Consider the following 20,389-nt stretch of genomic DNA (forward strand, 5'->3'; position numbering starts at 1 on the left):
ATGATTATTCCAAGCAACATCATTGTTGCTAAGAGAAACAAAGCTGAAAGATACATCTCTAAGGAATGGTCTCGAATCGTCAAGGCGACCAATTTGAAGGAAGGAGACAATTTGGTTTTCAAGCTTGACAATCCTCCAAAAAATTTGATCATTGGGCTTCTCAAATGAGTTTCCATCAATATATATATATCTTCAACTGTTTGTTTGACTTAACCAAGACATCTTTTTATTTTCCCTGTGTTTCACTTGAATCCTTTCATGAACATGTTATTGTAATATGAACTTATTGTATCATGCGTATGTTTCTTTCTAGACCAAGCTATGTTTCAAATTATTGTCACTTAATGCTAAGACCAATCAATGAACTATTTTATATTATCTAAGTCACTTATTATATCAATGAAAAAATTTTGAACCAATTCATATATGTAGTGATATTCTTTATGTTCAACTATTTATTCAAAGTTTTATGTATTATTTAACATTTTAATAATTTTTATATTCAAAAAATGTAATTGATTATTTTATTTTAAAACTTTGATTTTTTACAAACTTTTGTCATATTTATTCACTTCCATTTGGAGAAGAGTGGAAGATCTTTTGTAGAATGAACAATTTTGAGCCAGGAGACAGGATCCGTATGAAATTTGCATCTGCTTATCAAAGTTTAAAATTGTTCTCTAAATCAGTTCGTTTGTTCATTAATATGTATTTTTTTATGTTAAATCAATGTAATTCTCAACATTAATGTTTTAAGTTTTTAATTTTAATAATTTATTTATTCATATTTTTCTCACAATTAATATGTTTCATATATTTCGTGTTTTTAAATTTTATATATTACCTAGGTCAATTATATTTATAAATTTAATTTGGCAAAAACAAAATTTAAATAAAATATGTTTCATATAGTTCAATAATAAATCATGAGTAACATAAAATATATCCAAATGGGCCTAAAAAACAATAACCAATTTGGCCCATTCATTATTAAACCAATTATTACCTTATGCAGGACCACATATATGATAACATTCAATTAAAACACCAAACCATATCCCTACAATTCAACAATCTGCATATCACAACATTTCCATCCCTTTCAACATCTTCATCCTGCCGTAAATTCATCTCCCTCTTTCGCGATGTCTTCTAGCTCAAAAAGGTAAGTTTTTTCGATTCATCTGTTTAACATCAACCTCTATGTTTATCTTCACTACATCTATTTTATATTCCGAAAAAAACTTATATTAGGGTTTAGTTTGGAAAAGTTATAATACAAAAATCATGACAAATGATTATTATGATAATCTTTAACTTTCTCAACTTAATAGTACAATTTTAAAGTAATAATCCCAATAATTATTATTTTCAATTTTTTTATTTAATTGGCAAATTTAATTAAATAAAATCGATCAATATTGTTATCCTTTAATTGAAGATAATAGGTTTGAATATTACGTTTATTCATTAGATCCTTCTTAAGTTTGAAGGTTATTATCCTTTAATTGAAGATTATTATCGTTATATAATCTGTCTATTTGAATATTAGGTTTATTCATTATAACCTTCTTATTTTCATTTATATAATTTCATCTCAATCATATGTTAATAATTTACGTGGTTAGTATTATATATTCATACTTGATACAACAACATTAATTTAAATTCTTTTTTCTATCGAATATTATCAAACCATAGATCCAGATTTTTATCCTTTCATTTAAGGAAATCTGTTTGATTAACTAGGAACAGTGATTTAACAGTCGACTATAATCGGATGCTTTCATTTTCATATCTAAAATGTATTCATACCAAATATATATACTTTCATGCTTTCTATTATTAAATGTTTTAATAACAACAATAGGTGTATATGTATTACATTCGTACTTATCAACAAAAGTGATTGTTTGCAGACTACATTTTATTTAATTTGTTTTCTTTGTTTTAGTCAATTTAACCGTGAAAATTATGAAGAAATTGACCCGGATTACGCTGAATTCCTTGAGAAAAATGGTGAAGATTATTATGATAGATTGGAAGATTCCAGACTTGGAGTTCAAATTCAAAATGCACCTAACACCTACGCAGTAAGTTTTATTCCATTGGGATTTGCAGATCATGAAATTCCCGATGTACATATCTTTGAATTCACTCTTAACCATTTCAACCATTTCAGCAAAACACAAATTGTAAGTTTTTCTCTTTTCATTTGATTTTTCACATCTCAACTTAGTTTTTTTAAATGTCTATGATATTTATTATCTCTTATTTATATTTTGTCTAATTGTTCAAATTTTGTTTTATAGACTTTGCCAAATGAATTGTCAAAATATGTTCGTGATTTGAATTTGCAAACCCTAATTCTTGAAGTACCAGGAACAAACACTTCAAAGGTCCATTTAAGGTATCCAACCAATCCTTCTGAAAATGTCCACATTGTTGGAGGATGGAAAAACTTTTGCTTTGACAATGGAATTCAATTCGGTGATAGGCTTCGAATTGAGTTCAAACATGTTTATCCAAATGTTGGTAAAGTTTATAAGGTTACAACTTAATTGGATACATATATGTGAGATCCATATGTAACCTACCTAAATGTTTGATTTTTGGTTTCAAGTTTTCCTTCAAATTGTAATAGACATTGACAAGAAATTGTAATTCAGTTACCTTGATGTTTGATTTCACATGTTTCATTTCTAATTCAGTTATATTAATGTTAATTTACATATGTCAACTTATGAAAAGTCGAACTGAAAAAAATACAGCGTAACGTTACGACCCGTGCGATAGCACGGGTCTATTACTAGTATTATGATAATGTTCATAAGTTTCATGTTATTAAATGGAGTGAGCTAATGCCAAAGTGGTTGGGAGATTCGGGTATCAGACAATTTGAGGTGATGAACCAGGCGTATTTATTGAAGCTAGGATGGAATTTTAACAATGGTTCTAGTGACTTTAGGTTTGAGGTTTTGAGAGGTAAATATGGTATGTGGAAGTCGTTGGTGAGTTTGAAAGATCAGCTATTGTGTTGATTTAGAGGAAACAATTGTTGCATGCGCTTCGTGAATGCATTGGTATTTGGTAGTTCCATTTTGGTTACATTTGGTGCATGTGGAAGATAGAAGTAGTGATTTCTTTATGGAAGATTTGTCAGCAATGAATTCATGTGCATATTGTCCAGCAAGTGTTTCAACGAGTGGAGGATTATTTTCAAGCAAGAAGGGAAAATAAAGTAATGGAGCGTAGGGAAAGCATGATAGTTCAAGTTGGTTGACTCCCAAAGAGAGTGACTTGGTGGTTTTGTAAAGGTTGTGGGGAATTTTTGAAGGATTGACATATGCAAAGAGAATGAGGTTCATTCGGGGGCGATTCCAAGATGATATCTTTAAGAAGAAGAAGAAAGTTGTTTGAGAAAGACGGTGACGAAACTCGTAAAAAGATTTGAAGAAGAAGAAGAAGAAGAAGCAAACAAATTAGAAGAAATTAAGACTTAAATATAAATTCATAGAATATAATATATAAAATATAATTAATTTAAAAATTAAAGTAGTTAAAATTACTTTGTGGTTAAAAAATAACTACATGACCGGCTACAATTTAAAATATAATTGATTGGTGTCAGCATATAGCACATACCCTCAATTTATGTGAAGATTAATTAAAAAAAACTATTTTTATTGAGATAAACAAAATTCTAATATATATCCATAAACATTGTAGACTAAGCTTTTAATAGCCTAAAACATGGGTAAGACTTAAATTAAATAATTGCCATGAATTTCTTGATTCCTTGTGAGAGAATACAACATTTTCACCAACATTTTTTTAATGGCAAATATATTATATATAAAATTTTCATGAGATATAATCTGCTAGTAAGAACACATGAATGAGTATTAGTGTATATGCTAGCCCAGTTATGATTAAAATCTCAAATTCGCTTTTGAGGATCTTTAACGTAATATGAAATAGCAGGTAGTGAAGAAAGAAAAAAGGAATTGCTGAGCATGATCCACAAATAATCATGATACTTTGCCATGAATTCACGACCATTTGATGTTGTCTTCAATATAGGAGAGATAATAAATGATAGCCACAATATTGTTATTGAGACCACAGCTAGAATGTACCTATATATAATTAACACATACTATCATGAGATTAATAATCCGAATCTTTTTATAAGAAACAACCAATTATTAGTTGGTATTGATGGTGAACTTGGTAGGGAGAATCGCGGTTCGATCCCCCGCAACTGCGATCGGGGAGGGCTGGAACCACTTGATGACAGAACCGACTCCCGAACCAACCAAATTCAACTGATGGTGGAAAAAAAAAAAAGTAAAACAATAATAGTTTCATGTTATTGGTGAACTGGAACCCCAATACTTTTACTTATCCACCTTAAAAAAAGTGAAATTCTAGTCACTATATTACTTGACAAGAAAAACTCTAAAAAACAACATTAAATCATCGTCTCTTTGATAGAATTATTAAAATAATATGGATTGCCTATAAATTTAATACTACAATTAACTTTTTTAATCTTCATAAAGTGTTATGTTTAGGAATAGATGTAGTGGTAGATAAGTTAGAGAAACTAAAGAGTAAGTATTTGTGGAATGAATTAAAATTTATAGTAATATTAAAATTTATAAAAGTACATAGCAACACAACATTGATTTATGAGTTTCTGTGCTTCAATAAATTAAAATCCCAAAAAAGCTATTAAAGGGATTGAGTACCTTGGCTTAAAATATTCATTCATCAAAAGGGTTGAGTACCACCTTGGCTTAGAATATTCTTCCGTCACAATCTTTTGATCATCCATGGCTTTTTCACAATCTCTATAATAAATACATATGTTCATGAGATACATTAATAGAGTATGTAACTTTTTTGAATATATTGCTAAAAATGAAAAGCAAAAAGGAATTATAGGAGGAGAAATTAAGAGATGGAGAACATTGAATTAGACGACTTAGATTCTTCCATGATTTTCCAAAAAAATTTGGAATCCTAGAGTAGAGAGCTTTGATGAGGACTAACAAATAGGAGGACTTAATAGATGTGTACCGTAACTAACATCACAATATGATAGGGATTAGTTTCGAAGATAATGTGGATTAGTTAGTTAGTTTTTTTTTATTGACTAGTAAGTTACGTATATAATCTAATCGATTAAGTGCACATTCACTTTATTTGGGTTGGACCAAGGCTCTAAGTATTAACGTGATATTCTGTGTTCTGAAATATTAATATAAATAACATAATTATAAATACATTATAATAATGATATAATATAATAATGACAACATAATAATTACACATATTAATTATAATATGATAAAGAACAATAATGTCTGAGCCCGGGTTCGAACCGGGGACCTCTAGTGTGTGAGACTAGCGTGATAACCGACTACACCACCCAGACGCTTCTTTTGTAGTTATTATGTTGTCATTATTATATTATTATATCATTATTATAATGTATTTATAATTATGTTATTTATATTAATATTTCTAAATTATATAATATAGTATTTATAGTGAAATAATAAAGTATAATGATTAAATCATATTATAATTACATAATATCAAATCAATGAATAATAATGTAATAGTAAATGAAATAATGTAAATGTTTAATATTTTATAGAAATCAAATATAAAATAAGAAAATTATATGAATACTACATTAATAATTTATAATTAATGATAATTGTGTATATAAAATTATGATAATACAATAATAATTAAGATATATGAAAAGTATGTAAAAACAAATAAATGCAAAAATGATAAGAAAGTAAAATCATATATATAACACATATAATAATATACACAACATATAGTCATTATTTCATAAAATGATAATCATAAAAAATTCAATCAATTAATGTATTATGTATTGTAAATTAATATTAACACAAAATGTATTACAACGTTATCATATAGTCTATGATTCATAAATTAATAGATATAAAAAATGTTATGTGCAATTACTAAGAAAGTAAATAATAACATAATGATAATGAATTTATAATATAAAATAATAAAATTTACAATATACATATATAATTAAAATTATAATTGCATTAATAGATATTAATAATACAGAATATGATAATTGATGTTCATAAAATAAAATTAATTATAAATTATCATATTAATATTGGTAACAATTTTTATGATATATATTGATTGTATATAATTAAAAAATTATTATTTAAATATTGAAACTTTATAATCATATGAAAATTATATTCAATAAATAATATGATTATACAAAAATATAATTAACATGTATTATTATTATTATATGATGTAAATTAATATAGTAAAAGTCAATAAAATTTTTTGGCCTTAAACATAAGCAAAAGTTATCAAAAGTAACTTCATTAAATGCTAATTAATTGTTCAACTTTTTACTTGATTGTAGAGTCTCAATACAAATTTACTCGTTTGGTGCACATGATAAGAGACAGGATAAGATAACTATATCATATCCTGTCTCAATCCAGTGTTTGGTGACACAACAGGATATGATAAGTTAATCCTAAAGCTTATCCTATCATGTTTCTCTAGTTAAAATCCTTATCCTGAATTTGAGGTGGGTTACCAGCAGGATAGGATAAGAAAAAAAAAATCGTTGATTTATTCTATAAAATATATTTTAAAATAAAAAATTGAAAATTAATAAAATAATTTGATAGTAAATTAATAATAAAATAATTAATTTTTAAATATATATGTGATTTTCTCACAAGGGTAATTTTGTAATTTATATAATCTAAAAAATCAAAATTCTCCTAAAATTACAATATTTTAAATTAAAATAATTATTAAAAAATTGCAAAATAAGAATATTAATTTAAATCTAATAACAACTTAAATATAATTCTTTTGCAATGGTAGTTTTATTATTTACATATATCATATATTTATTTAGCTTATCTAACATGTATAATTGAGTTATTTATTTGATCATGATTCATATAAAAAACTTAATTTGTTTATTTTCTCATGATTTGTATTTAAAATTTAAAGTTATTTGATTACTTTTTCTTTTTGTACAATTACTTATTTATATTTTTATTTATAAAATTCAAAGTATTACAATATAATTTTTAACAAATAACAATTGTTTTCCGAGGGTAATTTTGTCATTTAAATATATTATGTATCTTATCATATTGGTATGAACAAATATGTATTAAAAATATGATATAATAGTTATCATGTTTGTTATCCTGTGTGCACCAAACACAGGATAGGATAACTGAGGATAACTGTTATCATGTTGATATCCTATCCTATCACTATCCTGTTGTACTAAAAATTTCACATAAAATCAAGACAAAACAATTATAAAAATTTATGGCGCTAGCATACAAAACAATTAAAAAAATTTAAGTTTTTTTTTCATATAATGGAGGGCAGACTAGTCTTGGAATACTAATCTCAGTTTTATCATAAAGGAAAACATGCGTAATTTGAGTCGGACATGACTCATAAAAAATCACATAAGAGCCTAAACCACACCCGATATACGCAAGAGCATCGGCACATTGATTCGCTTCTCGGTAAGTATGACAAACTAAAAATAAATAAATTTATGTTTTAAATAAATAATAAGTTGACTGTTTTTTTTCTTTCATCACTAGTTTAATCTGGTTCGGGATCGGTTGCATCAAGTGGTTTCAGCTCCTCCCAATCACAATTGCGGGAATCAAATCGCGATCCTCCCTATCAAGTTCAGCTTCGATCACCACCGACCAACTAACAGTTGAAATTTTTAATAATAATAACGTGACTGTAATAAAAACATATAAATAAGCGTTGGTTTGATGGGAAGCGACCCAATCCTGAAGTGAGCGCGAGAAAAAAAAATGGGTGAGGCGCTGAAACTGTTGAATCTAACATGGCACCCACTCAAGAACAATTTCTATCACTTCTCCACTTGCGCATTTCGTCGAACACCTCGCACTCTTCTTATCCGCGCCTCCTCTTCTTCTACCACCGCCTCTGGTCGTAACCGCCGGAGTTCTGCTCCATCATCCTCCACTTCCACCTCTGATAGGGAGGCTATTCGAGCCATCCGCTTGAAGAAGGTACCTTATCCCTTCACTCAGATTGTTGTTTGTTTGTTTATTTTCGTTGAGCTGAATTCAAGATTAGTTTGAAATTTCCATAATATGAAAGTGTTCACTCAATAACTTCAATGTAGGATTGTTATTTTTGTTGATTTATTGTTCTTGTTGGTTGTTTTCGGTTTCAAGCTTCGAAATTTGCTTTTGAAACTTACTTTAGTTGGTAAAGAAATTTTTGATGATATGGTGGAAATTGAAATATGGATAAGCAACTTAATTAAGTGCTTATGTGTGAGTTATTTCTCCAACAAAAGGTAAAATATAGTCAAACTGTTTTCATATAAGCTATAATTTGTTTTCATAAGCTATACTGGAGAGCTTAAGAAAATAAGTTGAAAACAACTTATGGGCATTTCATAGATTGCTTCCATAAGCTCTTGCAAACAGTCTCACAAATGCTTATGCAAGTATATAAACTCAAATAGGTCAATCCAAATAGGCCTGGTATTTGATTTGGTGGACCTTTCTTTGATTATGGTTAGTTTGAACAATGTGATGGATTTTTGTTTTGTGCTTGTCAAAGGGATAAACTAATGGTCTTTATTTTGAGAAGATTGTTTTCCCATTTGAACAAAAAAATTAGTATTTTTGACTACTCTGATTCGTATATTTGTAGGTTGAAGAACTTAGAAGCAAGGGGCTTAATCCTTATGCTTATGAATGGAACAAAACGCACAGTGCAAATCAGTTGCAAGATATATATAGAGATTTGGGAAATGGTGAAGAAACTAATAATGAGAATGATCATGTATCCATTGCGGGAAGAATTGTCGCAAGGAGGGCATTTGGAAAGCTTGCCTTTTTGACACTAAGGGATGATTCAGGGACAATTCAGGTTTTTAACACTTACTGCCTTTGTACATTTATTGTAACTTTGATAAGATAGAAATTGTATTCGTTCTTTAGGATAAATGTTGTGGATAGATTCTAACAGAAGTTAAAATCTATGTTTTTAGCTCTATTGTGAAAAGGAGAGACTTATAGATGATCAGTTTGAGCAGTTGAAGGCACATGTTGATATTGGTGATATACTAGGTGCAAGAGGAACAATAAAACGCACAGAAAAAGGTATTTCCTTGAAATTGGGGTTTTCAGTAAATTATTTCATTTATTGAAAATGCATGCTATATATTCGGCCCAAAAAGTCTATAATTTATCCTGGATTTCCATCTGATTTTTGTGTTACCTCCATGTAAAAAACAAAATTTCCTTTGCTTTTGTTTACTTGGTTTCCTACTAGGGAGACCTGTTCTGCAGTTCCATATATATGGATTTTTACTTGATTAGAATTATAGAATTTAGAATTCATGAATAAAAGGGAATCTATGGTTTCTTTTGGTACAATAAGGAAAAATAAATAAAACATGAAATAACTTAATAACAAGCCAACAATAAGCAAGGCCAATGGTCTTTGAGCAGTAAAGATCCCAAATCTGGAGGGTGGTTCCTCCAAAGCTTCCAAGTCTTACGATACCTAGCACCATAAAATTGGCTAAATGATCAGCATAAACATTGCATTCCTTAAAAACACATTGAATTTGCACTTTCCAAGGACTACACCTTCTCATGTTATTTATTGTCTTCAGGAGAACTTTCTGTGTGTGTGCTATCTTTTGCAATCCTTACAAAATCTTTGCTTCCACTGCCTGACAAATATCACGGTCTAACGGATATAGATAAACGCTATCGCCAGAGGTATGCTTGTACTATTTCATTACAATTCTTTTATACTACACAGTTCTCGTCTTCTACCTTATTCTATTTTTGTTGGAGTACATTAAATCCTCTGTTCTTTCTGCTTTCAATTTGTTAATCATTCTTTCGTTGTTTCTTTCTTTTTCATCTCTTGAAAATTTTTCATCCCTCAAATTCTTTGTAATGGTTTTTATTTTTATTTGTTTCCTGTTCTCTCTGTTTTTTTTTGTCTGCTACGTATTTTTACAGCATCTCTAGTTATCATTCTCACCCTTGGACTGGAAATTGGATAGCCCTTTTTACAAATATTTCTTCTTCATGTTTGTTGTGAACTTGTGGTTAGGTATGTGGATATGATTGCAAATCCAGAGGTAGCTGATGTGTTCCGCAAAAGAGCCAAGGTAGATCATCATCCAAACTTATTTGCTTAAGGAAATCATGTCTACTTGTTTTTTTTTATATAGTTTATTGTAAATTTAGAAATTTCATTTTATCTACCTATTTCCCTGTTTCAATGTCTCTTAATTGGGTTAGAACTATCATGTGGCTATCTTCCTTTGCATTATTTTTTTAATGCGTCTAGTGAATATTGAATGTATCCTATTAATTGGGAGCCGTTTCTCATGATAATGTTCTAGTTACAACCAGAAGAGCAAAATTTTATTGGCACTTTGATGTTTACGCTATTCATTGGTATATGTTTGATAAAAAAAATTCATTGGTATATGATTTGAAAGATTATTACTGTAGCCTCACATTCTGTGCCTCTTCTTGTATATTGTTAAAAAGAAATACTTCTCCATTTATCCATGCTTGATCATTTAACTAATATTCGTATTATTTTTCGGATCAAATCCATTCAAATAGGTTGTATCAGAAATACGGAGGGCAATGGATTCTTTAGGTTTCGTGGAGGTAGAAACTCCAGTTTTGCAGGTTTGTTGATTTTCATGTACCGACACAATTTTTTCTTGGAAGGAAAAGTGCATATGGGGAATCTGCTAAGCATTTTGCACTTGGAGGGTACCTTTTTTTTCCTGATTAATTTCATTGACTAGGGAGCAGCTGGGGGAGCAGAAGCCAGACCATTTGTTACACACCATAATTCTCTTGGAAGGGACTTGTATCTGAGAATTGCGACTGAATTGCATCTAAAGAGAATGCTGGTGAGATTTAAACTAGTTTTAATTTGTAAAGTCCCGGATCAGCTTACATCCAGACAAGAGATATGTTTAGTATTCACCTTGAATGTAGTGCAGACGAATTAGATAACTAGTCAGATCTTGATTCTTTTCTGAAAATTTAAAAGCTCTTTGAGTATCCTGAAATATTGCTCTGTCTATACAGTACTAATAATTAGAATATTGTCTTTTCTTTAAAGGAGAACTCCATTTGTTTTAGCTTCAAACTTTTTGAAAAACCTATGTCTTGATCGTGGCATAGAAGGGACATCCTCAAGCTATAAATTTGAGATTGTGAACACAAACAATGTCATAAATGTCTAGCTGTTAACCATTTTAAAGTTTTTCTTGATGGCAGGTGGGTGGATTTGAAAAAGTTTATGAGATTGGTCGAATATTCAGAAATGAGGGAATTTCAACTCGTCATAATCCTGAATTTACAACTATAGAGGTAAATCGAAGTTCAAATTTGGATGTTATTTTGGATATGTCAAATCACACAACTATTGGATTTGTTGCCATTTGACTGGCGGTCTTGTTTTTAGTCATGTAATTAGCTTCTTGCAAATGCTTGGTGAAGCTACCTACAAAAATATACAATAGATTCATTGGGAAAGGTTTGTTGACGCAGTACGGAAGCGCTAGGTTAGCAAAACGCTAAACCTAATGGATAAAGACAAGCCGCAAACACAAACTTGTCAAAATAGGGTTTCGGAGTCCACCGAAAGAGTAATTTGGAGTCCACCAAATTTGAGAAAATTCTCTATAATTTTATTGAATGAAAAAGTTGCCTTCAAGGCTACAAGAGTTTACCTTAAATAGTAGTGAAAAATAAAAATAACAAATCTTCTAAAAGATTGTAAAAATAAAAATAACAAACCTAGCTAAATAAAAATAACAAATCTACCTAAAATATAAAAATAACTACTCTAGGTGAAATATAAAAATAAGAAATCTACCTAAAATATAATAAAACTAAATCTAACTAAAATAATAAAATACTGAAGAAATCCTCCTACATCAGTCTCCTCTACCTCAAAAGAACTCGACCCCGAGTTCTCATCTTGATAAGGAGCTTCCCTTGCAAGTTGATTCCTCCAATGAACAAGAGACCACCCTCCTGGATCCCATTGAGTGAAGTGGGAGGACCCGTCTTGTGCCAACACATCCAAATTACCACCGGGGTCCCATTCCTCAAAGATGGCATACAAAGTTGGAAATTTATCACAGAAGGATGTTTGACCCACCTTAGTTAACATGTATGAGTTAGTGTCACTAACCTCAAGTTCACTAATTAGGTAATAATAATGGTGCTGAATGAGGGAAGTTTGAGAACTCCAAGTATCAACTTCAAGTGGCTCATTCTCACTTATTTGAGTCTCGGTTGCTGCATCCATGATCCTTTCAAACGCAACCATTGATTCATTGTGATATTTAGACGCTGGTACTATGCAATCTGTGACTGGCGTCGCCTCTGTTTGGACACAGATTAAAGGAGCAGATTGCACATTGGGATTGATGACGTTTGAAACCATAGCTGATTTGGTGTTATCGATTTCAAAATCCACGACTTCATCGTGTTGGGAATCTCTAATAACATCGTGAACTTGCTCGACTTCATCGGCCTCTTTATTTTCATCTTTGGATTCTTCACCTTCAACTGAAACATCTGGTTCAACAACTACTTCAGTTTCTTTCGGTTTGGATTTATCAGCAGAATCGTCAAGTTTCTCGGGATGAGATGGTTGGTTATCATCTAGGGTTTCATTAGCTATGTGACGTAGTTGAAAATTGTTGGCATGATTGTTGTTGTTGGAATTATTGATGAGGCTCCATGCTTCATCGAATTTAACCTTAACATACCAATTAATATACGTTATCAAAACAGAATGTTTAGCAATATCTTTAATCGTCTTACGCAAGTTACCTGACATTCTGTAAGCATGTCTCAAAAGGTCGGACAAGGAGTAATCTTTGTTGCAACAAAACGGACAACGATATGTCGAATCAGAGATTTTAAACGTGTAGTAATCATCCTTCAACCTTTTGTAGTATCTACGCTCATAGTATTCCAAATCAGATTCACCACGCGTATGTTCTGATTTTATGTAGGTAACAATAGTTTGGTTGTTATTACGAACCCTAATAACCGGAATTCGTTCTCCTCCCCTATTCGGATTGATTCTGTTGTTGTTAACGTTGTTGGATAACGTCGTCATCTGTGTTGTCAGAGCGGTGATGGCCCCGGTTAAACCCGCTATGGCACCATCAAACTCTGTTTTCGTCACCGGTTGATCTCCCATCTGATCACGTTAGAAAAGAACAGGAGAAACCTGCTCTGATACCAACTGACGCAGTACGGAAGCGCTAGGTTAGCAAAACGCTAAACCTAATGGATAAAGACAAGCCGCAAACACAAACTTGTCAAAATAGGGTTTCGGAGTCCACCGAAAGAGTAATTTGGAGTCCACCAAATTTGAGAAAATTCTCTATAATTTTATTGAATGAAAAAGTTGCCTTCAAGGCTACAAGAGTTTACCTTAAATAGTAGTGAAAAATAAAAATAACAAATCTTCTAAAAGATTGTAAAAATAAAAATAACAAACCTAGCTAAATAAAAATAACAAATCTACCTAAAATATAAAAATAACTACTCTAGGTGAAATATAAAAATAAGAAATCTACCTAAAATATAATAAAACTAAATCTAACTAAAATAATAAAATACTGAAGAAATCCTCCTACATCATTTGTGAATCCCACTATGGCAGGAGCTTTATAGCACTTGGTTGCCCTTTTTTTTATGCGTTGTTGCCAATATTCACATATCCAGTCCCAAGATCAAATAAAAGAAATATACAGTCCCAAGATCAAATAAAAGAAAAGGGTTGTTCAGGGCCTTCAGGCATCCAACAACCATAATAAAACTTTGTCAAATCCTAGTGGGAATCAACAATTGTCTTTTCAAATGTGCTCTGAAAATTGAAGTTTTTTTAGTACTTGGGACGGGCATATGTAATGTTTCCCCTATCATTTCATGGCTAAAGCTTTCAAGTTAGTTGTTTTAACAATGATTACATGATATTTTAATTTCCATTATTGTATAGTTTATTTATACTTCTCACTGTATCGTGAATTACATTCTGAAATGTATCCATATTAGCTAATCTTTAGATGTATGAAGCATACTCAGACTACCAAAGCATGATGAATTTAGCAGAGGAAATTGTGACTCAATGTGCTCTTGCAGTTCACGGGAAGCTTACCGTTGATTATCAGGTAAACATTGTTCTTAATGGCCTAAAACTTCATTGGTCAGGTGCCAAGTTGACGAAAAAAAACTTGATTCTAATTAGTATATTTAAATAAATATATTATTAATCAAATTTCAGCGCTGATGTTACTAAAAATAGTTTACTTACAATGTTATTAAAATAAACTTTGGAATTGTGAGTTACTGGCTTGTATTTTTTTTTTTTTTTGGTACATACTGGCTTGTATTTATAAAAAGTATATGCAATATAGCTCTAGTTGTAGTGATAGTTGTATCAGCTGTATGATAGTTGTAATTGTATCTAGCTAGCTAAGTGTAGTAAGTGATAGTTATAAATCTTGTTATAGTACACCCAGGGTGTGCAGGATAAGAGTTTGTATAGCTGCTATTGTGCTAACTTACACTAAGCAATGCCTATATAAGGTTGTAATGCTTCTCTATTATCATAATGAAAAATAGAATATTGAGATCACAGAAAGTTAGCTACAGAACAGTTATGAACTCTCAAAGTTTTACAATATTGAATCTCAACGTGGTCTTTAATGTTACAAGTGTTCTTCTATAACTCCCTTTTGTATCATTCCACTTCAAATATTATATTATACTGCTTGGGATTGGGTGGACCATTTTTGGTTATTGTTCGTTTGAACAATGTGATAGATTTTTGTTGTGTGCTTTTGTCAAAGGGATAAACTAATGGTCTTTATTTTGAGAAGATTGCCTATATAAGGTGAACTTGTTACTATAATATTATACTGCTTGCTTTGTTCACAGTTTACTCATACTGGTGTATAATGAACGCCAACAGTCATTCTTTTGATTTTTTTTAATAACAAATTTGTTGAAGTGTGTGTATTGATTCTGTACAGGGAGTTGAGATATGTCTGGAAAGGCCATGGAGGAGGGAGACCATGCACAATCTTGTAAAAGAAATTTCCGGGATCAATTTCAATGAATTGGGAAATGATCTTGAGGTTGCAAAGCAGGCTACTCTGAGTACCCTTGGAAACGATCTTGAATACAAGGACAAAGCTTCCATTGAAGCTTGCCAATCTGTCGGCCACCTCCTTAACGAGGTTGATTGGCTTCACCTTTTATCTTCCTCTTTGATATAGGCATCTATTTTATTCATTTTATTTGATGAAGTTTGTTCTATTTGTAATTAATCAAACTTCTTTTGAGGTGTATTGACACCCCTTTCTGACAACACTTTTTGCATTTGTTATACTGTCAATTTGACTTGCATACACTAACCAATATGTTTCTATTGTGTAATTTAGGTTTTTGAGATATTTGTAGAACCAAAGCTCATCCAACCTACATTTGTTTTAGACTACCCAATTGAGATATCTCCGCTGGCTAAACCACACCGCAGGTAAACACATTTTAGAAAATACCGTGTAATGTTAATTATGTCCTTTGCTGTTATCAAAATTGTTTTACAACTTTCTGTTCCATCCATTGAAGTTGAAATTTTCTGTTATCAATTGGCTTTGCCCCTTGTTTTCATCACAACAGTCAAATTATCTAACACATTCAGATTGTTCCTAGATTTTGATCATCATTGTTCACTACTCTTGTGTTGCAATATTTCCTGTTTCTAGATATTATTGTCTATCTTACACTTTCTCCTCCATTAGATCCACAGGTTTGACCGAGAGATTTGAACTTTTCATTTGTGGTCGTGAACTAGGAAATGCATTCTCCGAATTGACTGATCCTATAGATCAGGTAAGCTTCCAAACTTTTCACATTCAGGCATCATAGTTTCAGCTTGTACGTGTTTAACTGGCCACAAACTAAAGATAATGTGTTTGTCATCAACTATTTCTCATTCTTTACAACTTGGAAAAGGAAAACAAGAAATACCCTTGTAGGAGATGAATATAAGATAATTTATGCATTCTTTGTAAGTTATGTAGGTTTATCTTCAAAAAAAATTTGAGGAAACTTCATGTGATGGTTTGTTCAAAGGAGTTTATCTTCTTCTTTTGTGGTATGGTATATGTCTGTAATGACACCTTAACTAGATAGATGGCATTGAATAACAAAAAATGATCATTGATGCACATTTAATGACTTATCACTTATCAGCATAGCAAACGTATTATAATTAAACCAGTGTGTATTTTAGTATATGTGGAAGGTTGGAGTTTTGTTATTTATTAATCTGTCCTGACTCCGAGCATGCATTAGGATAGAATAAGGACTACTGTTCTCTATTAGTCGGCCAGTCCGTTAGGTAGTTAGAAGGGGTTAGAAGGTTGAATTCGGGGGAAAAATCATATTAGGGAGATCCATTCGGCACATCAGATACCCCTAATGAGTGAAAGGAAAGATTCTCCGTGAAGGGGAAACCCGTTCGGAGAAATAGATAGTGGGGCTCTGTTCATGCTACCTTGTCTCAAGTTTATTAACGAAGACTGAGTAGTTTGAAAGTGAACATGGTTGCATTTTTTGTCCTTGCCAGAGAGGACGCCTAGAAGATCAAATTAGACAACATGAAAAGAAAAGAGCAGCTGTTTCAACAAATGCGGATAAGAAAGAAGGAACAGAAGATGAGGATGAGTCATATGAAGTGACTCTTGACGAAGACTTCTTAACAGCTTTGGAGTATGGAATGCCTCCAGCTTCTGGAATGGTACATAATCGCATATCTTTGTATAGTTATTTTCTTTTGAGTTCCTTTTAACCATCATTTACTAAGATTATATTATTTCCAGGGACTTGGAATTGATAGACTCGTGATGCTTTTGACAAATTCTCCCAGCATTAGAGATGTAATAGCCTTCCCTGTACTCAAGGTTCAGCAATAGCCACAGTTTTGTTATTTTAGCACTCAATATATTAAGACAATAAAACACTCTCCATTGTTATTATATACTCTTTCTAATTCAGTGTTAAGTCACTTCAATTTGTTATTTATTATTAATTACATTTGAATTCTTTGTATATCAAACAAAGGGATCTGATAAGAATGAGTTTTTTCATTGGGTAAATGAGCAATATGAATTCAAAGGTTATTTTGTCTTGGAAGGAAGGGAAATCTCTGATTATGCTTTTAATACTTTCATATTCACCCATGATCTCAGTTGTTACTTGCAAAATTAATCAGCTTTCTTTCTACTACATAACCATAGTGCAATCATATAAACTCAAAGCATACAATAATTATTAAGAAAGAATACATTATTCCTAAACATTGTTATTCTTATAATAAACATTCACAATCTTTTTTTTTTGTTTCCCTTTCTTTTTCTAGTTTAGCTTAATAATATTAATACACGAAGCAATTGGACCACCTCATTAAACAAACAAAATCAAAACTACATTCATTTATTCACTGTCAAGGTTGACATGAATTAGAACAAATATTTAGGAAGTCATGAACTGATAATAACATCATTAACTTGAGAAGCAGAAAATGAGATAAGTTTCTTTTTCAGCTTATCTATAGATTCCAATGTTGTGTCAAAAGTTGTAGGAACAATGGATACTTGTCCAGGATTTTGACTATTGAACACTGAGTAAACAATAGCATCTTCAAAACCTTGATTTAGAATGTAATGGAACAAACCTTTAGGAAAAACACAAACATCACCAACTTTGAGAACATTTTGGAAAACTTGGTTTTTTGTATCAATGAATCCAGCTATTAATACTCCTTTTTTAACAAAAATAATTTCAGTAGCTCTTGGATGATAATGAAAATTTACTAATCCGTCATTTTCAATATCGATTCTTCCAATTGAGAGACCGAGAGTATTCAGCCCTGGAAATTCAGCAGCAGTGACAAGTTTTACCGATGCACCAAAAATGTCGGTAGGACTAGCATTACTTAATTCATTGGTCTTGAAATCTTGAGCTGTTACATTTGCTGGATTTTTGCAAGGTAGACCATTGATGAATATTGTTTGTTTATTTGGTGGAATTGATGGACATGTGTCTTGCAGGTTATCACAATCTGCAAAACAAACTTGGATTTTGGTTAAGACAATACAAAAGAACACAAAGGAAATGTTGTAAACAAAGGATTTCATCTTGAATCTCCTTCACTTTGTTACTAATTTCTTGCACCTTTATCAGGATGGATTTGAATAAATTATTCAATTCATATCATATATATATAATATATAAATATGTACATTGAATAAAGTTTTTGATGTGAGACATTGCTAATGTGGATTGCAAGTAATTATAGTCTTGGAGTTCACTTCTGGATTTTGAAGTATAATTTAAGAAGTGTTTGCTTGAAACAACGGATTCATTGAGTTAATTTGTACCATGTCCTATAGTTAGATTCCACCGTTGTTTCTAAAACTTGAAGGTTTGTATAATTAACAAGAAATTTCATGTGTAGTCGACGTAAGTTGATTCAGTTGATAAAAATTCAACTTAAAATTCACGAATACCTGATTTCGAATCCAATTGCCAATATGATGACTTCGTTGGCAGGTAATATATACAAGTACTTCTATTAGTGCTTTATGAGTATTGATGTTTTTTCTGACCGTGGTGAGCTCTGAAACTCAACTCGCTTAAACTATTTTTATAAAAATAAAAACAAAAAATCAATGTGTGGATAACCAATTATGTTAGTAGAAGCTGTTTGAGGAATATTAGGCATTTGGTTATCATTTTCAATATGGTCAAACTCAAGTAAGTTATGAAGTCAAATTTTATGCCATGTTTCTATTTTGGATAGGACATATATTGTAGTTAACTACAAGTTTTAATTTTTTATAAAATTCCTTTGTACTTACTCATCTTATCTTATTATATATTCATCCAAGTAAAAGTAAAGTGCAAATTTAACAGTATTAAAAAGTTAAAGGGTATCCAGTAGAATCTTTTTTATGGTAAAGTATTTTTGACAATGACAATCGTAGCATACATTTTGTGTACAAGGTATTTGAGTTATATGCAAACAAAGTAACATCATGACAGTGTAACAAAAAATTGATATATGAGCAATAAGAGGCTTATACATAATGTAGTTATATATATATACTCTCTGCATATTTTAGATAATTGAAATGTATATATACTACATTATTCTTTTCTTTTTTTGTAGTCAAAGTCTAAAAATAATTATTACCTAGTCATTTTGTTTTGTTTGCCAGGGACAACTTGATAAAGATGCCAATAATTCCATACATTGCAATGAAAACAATCATACAATGAAAACAACTCTTTCATTACCTAGGATGATAAAGTCCAACCACTTGCTTATTAAGTGCTTTGTGCTTATTCATCAAGTGTTTATATTCCAAGATAAGTTGTTTTTAAAATTATATCCAAAAGTCGGGGTTCAAATCACGGATACTTCACTTATTTGACTCCAAACACTTATCCTTCCAACGTAGTCCTTTCATAAAAAGTGTTTTTCTTTTTCCTTCTAAATATTGTGTTAATATAATTTGAGACTTTTATAGTTATGTACAATTTAATTCACATATTAAAATTATAAATTTCAATAAAAAAATCTTGTTATTTAAGATTATCTTTTTTTATAAAAAGCAACGTTTTGGAAATTGAAAAAGAAAAATATTCTTAGAAAAAAAAAGAATAAAACAAAAAAAAAAATGTAGAGTATTTCTTTTTACGCCCAATAGTTTCTCACGTGCCCTTTGAAATTATCAAAATACTCCGCCGACTATTTAAGTTGCAAACTCAGGTCACACCTTAACGAACAACAATTTTTTTTTTATCTCAACTCCAATGTTTACACCTATCACGTCCCCATGAAGGAAAACATTCCGTAACTTAGATTGCGGCCTCGAACACAGTTCGTTACTTATGGTGCGAACTCAAACTCAGTTCAATAATCAGAATGCGAATTCAATCTCAGATAGTTGCTTAGAGTGCAAACTTAGTTTTTACTTTAACTAGTAAACCTTATAAAAAGATAACAACCGTCCAAGACCATATTTTGATTGACCACTAAAACGGTTATGACATTGTATCGACCACTCACACACACACACAAGGAAGGGTGAGGGGGACACTTTTATTTTTTACTTACTACCTAACCTGAGAGGGGGTAAAATTGAAAGTTTAAGGGGCGCGAAAAGAAA

At 30.8% G+C, this 20,389-nt stretch overlaps 3 protein-coding genes and 1 non-coding gene across 4 annotated transcripts; 2 read left to right on the forward strand and 2 right to left on the reverse strand.

Annotated features, from left to right (window-relative positions):
- The first annotated feature begins 1,074 nt into the window (after nucleotides 1–1,074).
- LOC123882975 lies at nucleotides 1,075–2,657 on the forward strand. The gene is made up of 3 exons (XM_045931647.1): nucleotides 1,075–1,165; nucleotides 1,955–2,195; nucleotides 2,313–2,657. Exons 1-3 carry the CDS (start codon nucleotides 1,146–1,148, stop codon nucleotides 2,559–2,561), a joined length of 510 nt encoding a protein of 169 aa, XP_045787603.1. The 5' UTR covers nucleotides 1,075–1,145; the 3' UTR covers nucleotides 2,562–2,657.
- Nucleotides 2,658–5,369: 2,712 nt separating this feature from the next.
- TRNAV-CAC lies at nucleotides 5,370–5,443 on the reverse strand. The gene has a single exon. It is a non-coding gene; the product is annotated as a tRNA-Val (tRNA).
- Nucleotides 5,444–7,845: 2,402 nt separating this feature from the next.
- Nucleotides 7,846–17,352, forward strand: LOC123882970 (lysine--tRNA ligase, chloroplastic/mitochondrial). The gene is made up of 14 exons (XM_045931641.1): nucleotides 7,846–8,123; nucleotides 8,779–8,997; nucleotides 9,119–9,230; nucleotides 9,749–9,857; nucleotides 10,201–10,258; nucleotides 10,725–10,793; nucleotides 10,916–11,023; nucleotides 11,397–11,489; nucleotides 14,213–14,317; nucleotides 15,182–15,388; nucleotides 15,593–15,687; nucleotides 15,953–16,043; nucleotides 16,783–16,953; nucleotides 17,036–17,352. Exons 1-14 carry the CDS (start codon nucleotides 7,902–7,904, stop codon nucleotides 17,126–17,128), a joined length of 1,752 nt encoding a protein of 583 aa, XP_045787597.1. The 5' UTR covers nucleotides 7,846–7,901; the 3' UTR covers nucleotides 17,129–17,352.
- A 107-nt stretch (nucleotides 17,353–17,459) lies between these two features.
- Nucleotides 17,460–18,425, reverse strand: LOC123882974 (germin-like protein subfamily 3 member 4). The gene has a single exon (XM_045931646.1). The coding sequence runs from the start codon at nucleotides 18,350–18,352 to the stop codon at nucleotides 17,696–17,698; it is 657 nt and encodes a 218-aa protein (XP_045787602.1). The 5' UTR covers nucleotides 18,353–18,425; the 3' UTR covers nucleotides 17,460–17,695.
- Nucleotides 18,426–20,389: the final 1,964 nt, after the last annotated feature.

This window comes from Trifolium pratense, linkage group LG5, assembly GCF_020283565.1.
Source record: "Trifolium pratense cultivar HEN17-A07 linkage group LG5, ARS_RC_1.1, whole genome shotgun sequence".
NCBI lineage: Eukaryota > Viridiplantae > Streptophyta > Magnoliopsida > Fabales > Fabaceae > Trifolium > Trifolium pratense.

What these genes read in the sequence shown, in the direction of transcription:
- LOC123882975 (XM_045931647.1), top strand. Translation starts at nt 1,146, where the DNA reads ATGTCTTCTAGCTCAAAAAG. An exon ending in ATGTCTTCTAGCTCAAAAAG is followed by an intron (nt 1,166 to 1,954) that starts GTAAGTTTTTTC and finishes TCTTTGTTTTAG; the next exon opens with TCAATTTAACCGTGAAAATT. An exon ending in ATTTCAGCAAAACACAAATT is followed by an intron (nt 2,196 to 2,312) that starts GTAAGTTTTTCT and finishes TTTGTTTTATAG; the next exon opens with ACTTTGCCAAATGAATTGTC.
- LOC123882970 (XM_045931641.1), top strand. Translation starts at nt 7,902, where the DNA reads ATGGGTGAGGCGCTGAAACTGTTGAATCTAACATGGCACCCACTCAAG. An exon ending in GAGCCATCCGCTTGAAGAAG is followed by an intron (nt 8,124 to 8,778) that starts GTACCTTATCCC and finishes GTATATTTGTAG; the next exon opens with GTTGAAGAACTTAGAAGCAA. An exon ending in TGCCTCCAGCTTCTGGAATG is followed by an intron (nt 16,954 to 17,035) that starts GTACATAATCGC and finishes TATTATTTCCAG; the next exon opens with GGACTTGGAATTGATAGACT.
- LOC123882974 (XM_045931646.1), bottom strand. Translation starts at nt 18,352, where the DNA reads ATGAAATCCTTTGTTTACAACATTTCCTTTGTGTTCTTTTGTATTGTC.